Below are 6,000 nucleotides of genomic sequence, written 5' to 3'. Positions count from 1 at the left end.
AATAATATATAAATAATAATAATATAATAATATCGTGGAGCTCATGATAAATATGATAATGCGTCTTCACTGACTGAGCAGGAAGTTGATGGAGGACTACATTCAGGTTCTAGTTGCCCCCCTTTGCAGATGACAACCTGAACAACGGTCTGACGAGTGTGACCCCCCACCCCCACCCCGGTCCCCCTGGCTCCGCCCCCTCCTCCTGGCCCCGCTCCCTGGAGGCGGGGCCAGGACGACGCGTCATCGGCGGCTTCGTTATTTAAACGTGCTTCAAAGCGGTGGAAGCAGAGCTGCAGCAGCCGCGCGCACGGGACCCTTCTTCTCCTTTTATTCTCCTTTTATTCTTCTTTATTATCCTTTTTTCTAGTTTCTTCTCCTTTATCCTCCTTTCTCCTCCTTTCTTCTCGCCGTTCCGTCGATAAGGGACCCCGGATATATCCTCCCCGGCCTCCCCCCCTCCTGCCCGGTGACCTGTCCCAGACGCTCCAGACGACATGAGCCGGACCGTGATGCTAACGGGACCGTCCCCGTGGGGCTTTCGGCTGGTGGGCGGACGGGACTTCAGCACGCCGCTCACGGTCTCCAGGGTAGGTGTGCGTGCGTGCGTGCGTGCGTGCGTGTGTGCGTGCGCGTGTCCATTCATTGGTCACTGACTTCAATGGACCCGTGAAGGTTTTTATTATAACAAAGAGTGTAAACAGCTGACGGTCGGGCCCGTCTAATCCCTGGCCACCATTGATAATAAGGTCAAAACAACAACAACAACAACAGAAGTGTTATTTTCATCATTTCAACAACTCTATTGGGCTGCAACTACCTATTTTTTTTTTATCGCAGATTAATCTGTCAATAGTTTTCTCGATTAATCGATTAGTTGTTTTGTCTATAAAATGTCAGAAGATTGGAAGAAATTGTCTTTTATTTCTCGCACAACTCAAAATATATTCAGTTCACTGTAATTGAGTAAATATAAAGTGTATTATTCATATTCTAGGAGCTGGAATCAGATCATTTTAATGAAAAAAATTACTCAAACTGATCAAAATAGCTGGCAATTAATTTAATTTAAACTACATTAAAATGCATTTTAAAAGAAAGCCGCTGGTAAGTGATCTTAATATCATTGTGTGCATTATTTAATAATCATTGTAGTCGTGGTAGATAAGGTGCATGAACTTCCCCGACCCACAGAATATGGGTCAAGAGTCAGTGTGCAGTGCATCTGGCAGGAGCCCCTGGTTCAGGATAAACCTGGTCCTGCTGCAGGGCTGGGGGGGGAGGTGGGGGGGGGGGGGGGTGCTGACATTTGTTTTTCATCACAGCTCCCTGGTGCTGCTGAGGGAAACCAGGTGTTGTGCTCAGCTGTACCACAAACCAGCCTTTAACTACAGGGCCGGAGGTGTCCTCTTTAAGATTTACGGGGAGCGATTAACAAGCAGACGAGCTGCTGGAGGTCAGCTGGAGGGCGCCGGGTGTCAACCTGGAGGGTGCCGGGTGTCAACCTGGAGGGTGCCGGGCGTCACCTGGAGGGGGGGGTGCCGGGCGTCACCTGGAGGGTGCCGGGCGTCACCTGGAGGGGGGGGTGCCGGGCGTCAACCTAGAGGGCGCCGGGTGTCAACCTGAAGGGCGTCACCTGGAGGGCACCGGGCGTCAACCTAAAGGGCGCCGGGTGTCAACCTGAAGGGCGCCGGGCGTCACTTGGAGGGTGCCGGGTGTCAACCTGAAGGGCATCACCTGGAGGGCGCCGGGCGTCAACCTGGAGGGCGCAGGGCGTCACCTGGAGGGCGCCGGGCGTCACCTGGAGGGTGCCGGGCGTCACCTGAAGGGCGCCGGGCGTCAACCTGAAGGGCGCCGGGCGTCACTTGGAGGGTGCCGGGTGTCAACCTGAAGGGCGTCACCTGGAGGGCGCCGGGCGTCAACCTGGAGGGCGCCGGCCGTCAACCTGGAGGGCGCCGGGCGTCACCTGAAGGGCGCCGGGCGTCAACCTGGAGGGTGCCGGGCGTCACCTGGAGGGTGCCGGGCATCACCTGGAGGGCGCCGGGCGTCACCTGGAGGGCGTCACCTGAAGGGCGTCACCTGAAGGGCGCCGGGCGTCAAACTGGAGGGCGCCGGGCGTCAACCTGCAGGGCACCGGGCGTCACCTGGAGGGCGCCGGGCGTCACCTGGAGGGTGCCGGGTGTCACCTGGAGGGCGTCACCTGAAGGGCGCCGGGCGTCAACCTGGAGGGCGCCGGGCATCACCTGGAGGGCGCCGGGCGTCACTTGAAGGGCGTCACCTGGAGGGCGCCGGGCATCACCTGAAGGGCGCCGGGTGTCACCTGTAGGGCGTCACCTGGAGGGTGCCGGGCGTCACCTGGAGGGTGCCGGGCGTCACCTGAAGGGCGCCGGGCGTCACCTGGAGGGCGCCGGGCGTCACCTGGAGGGCATCACCTGAAGGGCGCCGGGCGTCACCTGGAGGGCGCCGGGCGTCACCTGGAGGGCGTCACCTGGAGGGCGTCACCTGAAGGGCGCCGGGCGTCACCTGGAGGGCGCCGGGCGTCACCTGGAGGGCGTCACCTGAAGGGCGCCGGGCGTCACCTGGAGGGTGCCGGGCGTCACCTGGAGGGCGTCACCTGAAGGGCGCCGGGCGTCACCTGGAGGGCGCCGGGCGTCACCTGGAGGGCGTCACCTGAAGGGCGCCGGGCGTCACCTGGAGGGCGTCACCTGGAGGGCGCCGGGCGTCACCTGGAGGGCGTCACCTGAAGGGCGCCGGGCGTCAACCTGAAGGGCGTCACCTGGAGGGCGCCGGGTGTCACCTGGAGTCAACCTGGAGGGCGCCGGGCTCCTGAACCCTAGTTAGTTGCGATGCGACGCCGAGGCCTACTTTCTCTCGCCGGCTGTGGTTTCACTTCTCCAAAGGCAACTGAATTCAAGCAATCTGAGACGTTTCTGTGGTTGAGACTTCAGGCTCCACGTTAACGTTCGTCCCTTTTTGTTTTTGTGCACAGCGACAAGAAGTTTAATTTGGTTTCGTGTTGACTTATTTCTTTATGGACGACATTGCGTAACAAAACTAAATGTCAGATGTTGGGAACCAGAACCGATCAGAACCTGGTTGGACTCGAGGCTACGACACGAACGTCACAATGAAGGTGTTTAGTTGATATTCGACACCGTGTTATTAGCCGCATGGATTCATGTGATTCACCACACAAAAGCTTTCCAGTGTCTTTTGTTCTCGTGCGAAGCGACATTTAAAAAGACGGAGCCCAAGACCAGAGTGAATCTGGAAGGAGATGTTGGTTTCATGCTGCATTTTACACTCAAAATGTTGCCTCGTGCAGCTTCAGCACATCTTTAGACTTCTTTTAATTATTACTTCGGTTGACACATTTTTATTGAAACAATTTCTGTATTTTTCCATTGAGACGGAAGCAGCTGGCGAGATGTGAGCATATTTATCAAAATATGTAACGCCGGAGGCATGAAAACGCCCGGTGTGAAGCATTACACTTCCTCCTGAAGCTTTGTACTGAAGTCACACGCTCTGAAGCATCAGCTGACAACACGACATGTCACTGAATGATGAGAAACACGGAGAACGTGGGAACGGATCCTGCTTCACCTCGTGGGAGCTGGTTGTATTCTGTGATTCACTGCTGCTGAACACCGGAGCTCCTCCACTCGCTGTTCATCACACGCTGCCGAGACCAATGTTGACTGGTGACACTGAGATGCATGGGCGGGGGGAGGGGGGGGTATAAGTATCATGTAGATTTCATACAAGCCAGAACTCTCCTCTGGTTGTATAGAAGTCTATGCTTCATGTGTTAAAGCTGCATTCTCTCTCCTGACCACCAGGGGGCGACTCCTCTGGTTGTATAGAAGTCTATGCTTCATGTGTTAAAGCTGCATTCTCTCTCCTGACCACCAGGGGGCGACTCCTCTGGTTGTATAGAAGTTTATGCTGCATTCTCTCTCCTGACCACCAGGGGGGCGACTCCTCTGGTTGTATAGAAGTCTATGCTTCATGTGTTAAAGCTGCATTCTCTCTCCTGACCACCAGGGGGCGACACCTCTGGTTGTATAGAAGTCTATGCTTCATGTGTTAAAGCTGCATTCTCTCTCCTGACCACCAGGGGGCGACTCCTCGGGTTGTATAGAAGTCTATGCTTGATGTGTTAAAGCTGCATTCTCTCTCCTGACCACCAGGGGGCGACTCCTCTGGTTGTATAGAAGTCTATGCTTCATGTGTTAAAGCTGCATTCTCTCTCCTGACCACCAGGGGGCGACTCCTCTGGTTGTATAGAAGTCTATGCTTCATGTGTTAAAGCTGCATTCTCTCTACTGACCACCAGGGGGCGACTCCTCTGGTTGTATAGAAGTCTATGCTTCATGTGTTAAAGCTGCATTCTCTCTCCTGACCACCAGGGGGCGACTCCTCTGGTTGTATAGAAGTCTATGCTTCATGTGTTAAAGCTGCATTCTCTCTCCTGACCACCAGGGGGCGACTCCTCTGGTTGTATAGAAGTCTATGCTTCATGTGTTAAAGCTGCATTCTCTCTCCTGACCACCAGGGGGCGACTCCTCTGGTTGTATAGAAGTCTATGCTTCATGTGTTAAAGCTGCATTCTCTCTACTGACCACCAGGGGGCGACTCCTCTGGTTGTATAGAAGTCTATGCTTCATGTGTTAAAGCTGCATTCTCTCTCCTGACCACCAGGGGGCGACTCCTCTGGTTGTATAGAAGTCTATGCTTCATGTGTTAAAGCTGCATTCTCTCTCCTGACCACCAGGGGGCGACTTTTCTGGTTGTATAGAAGTCTATGCTTGGCTCCACCCTCTTCTCTATACAAAAGAGTGGAAAAGCTAAGATGGCGACAACCAAAACGTAAGATGACAATTGCCAAAAAGCAAGATGGCGATAATCAATAAACCCAGTGTGTGATGACCAAAACTCCAGATATTGACGTCTATAAAACAACATGTGGCCGGCCCACAAACCAACGAGTGCGTCGCCGTGACGACGTCTACTTCTTAATCTCTGGACCCAAACGCTCCGTTTTATAAGTTCAGCTGTTTATTCATTACGCAATCCCGCCAATCCAATGGAGACGGTTATGAATACCAGAAAACCAGTTTGTGATGGCAGCAGCTGTTAGTTTCCCCCTTAAGGTGATAATGTCCCAGGGTGTGTGTGTGTGTGTGTGTGTGTGTGTGTGTGTGACTAACTGCTGAAGCATGTAACGAGGCTGTGTTGAATGCGGCGGCCTCAAACCGACGCTGGTCTCAACCGGGCGTCAGACGTTTACCGTCTGTTTGACACATTTTAACGATCCCTGAAATAGTTTTAGTGACATCTTCAGGACCGACTTCCCAGTCTGGTCCAGTCCTCCATCCATTGACTCGGGTTGCAGGTCCTTAAACCCAGTCTGGTCCAGTCCTCCATCCATTGACTCGGGTTGCAGGTCCTTAAACCCAGTCTGGTCCAGTCCTCCATCCATTGACTCGGGTTGCAGGTCCTTAAACCCAGTCTGGTCCAGTCCTCCATCCATTGACTCGGGTTGCAGGTCCTTAAACCCAGTCTGGTCCAGTCCTCCATCCATTGACCCGGGTTGCAGGTCCTTAAACCCAGTCTGGTCCAGTCCTCCATCCATTGACTCGGGTTGCAGGTCCTGAAACCCAGTCTGGTCCAGTCCTCCATCCATTGACCCGGATTTCAGGTCCTGAAACCCAGTCTGGTCCAGTCCTCCATCCATTGACCCGGATTGCAGGTCCTGAAACCCAGTCTGGTCCAATCCTCCATCCATTGACTCGGGTTGCAGGTCCTGAAACCCAGTCTGGTCCAGTCCTCCATCCATTGACCCGGGTTGCAGGTCCTTAAACCCAGTCTGGTCCAGTCCTCCATCCATTGACCCGGGTTGCAGGTCCTTAAACCCAGTCTGGTCCAGTCCTCCATCCATTGACCCGGGTTGCAGGTCCTTAAACCCTGTCTTGGTCCAGTCCTCCATCCATTGAC

The 6,000-nt window shown here is 54.4% G+C and overlaps 1 protein-coding gene across 1 annotated transcript in view; it reads left to right on the top strand.

Annotated features, from left to right (window-relative positions):
• Positions 1 to 289: 289 nt before the first annotated feature.
• pdlim4 (PDZ and LIM domain 4) overlaps positions 290 to 6,000 on the top strand; it is a 43,493-nt gene continuing 37,782 nt past the window's right edge. Inside the window, exon 1 of the mRNA XM_034551057.1 lies at positions 290 to 590. Within this exon, the coding sequence (XP_034406948.1) occupies positions 498 to 590 (93 nt within the window). The 5' untranslated portion in view covers positions 290 to 497. The remainder of the gene's footprint in view (positions 591 to 6,000) is intronic.

The sequence above is a fragment of the Cyclopterus lumpus genome, chromosome 14, assembly GCF_009769545.1.
Source record: "Cyclopterus lumpus isolate fCycLum1 chromosome 14, fCycLum1.pri, whole genome shotgun sequence".
NCBI lineage: Eukaryota > Metazoa > Chordata > Actinopteri > Perciformes > Cyclopteridae > Cyclopterus > Cyclopterus lumpus.
The sequence above is the reverse complement of the archived record's forward strand: the minus strand, read 5'-3'. Positions and strand labels throughout refer to the sequence as shown.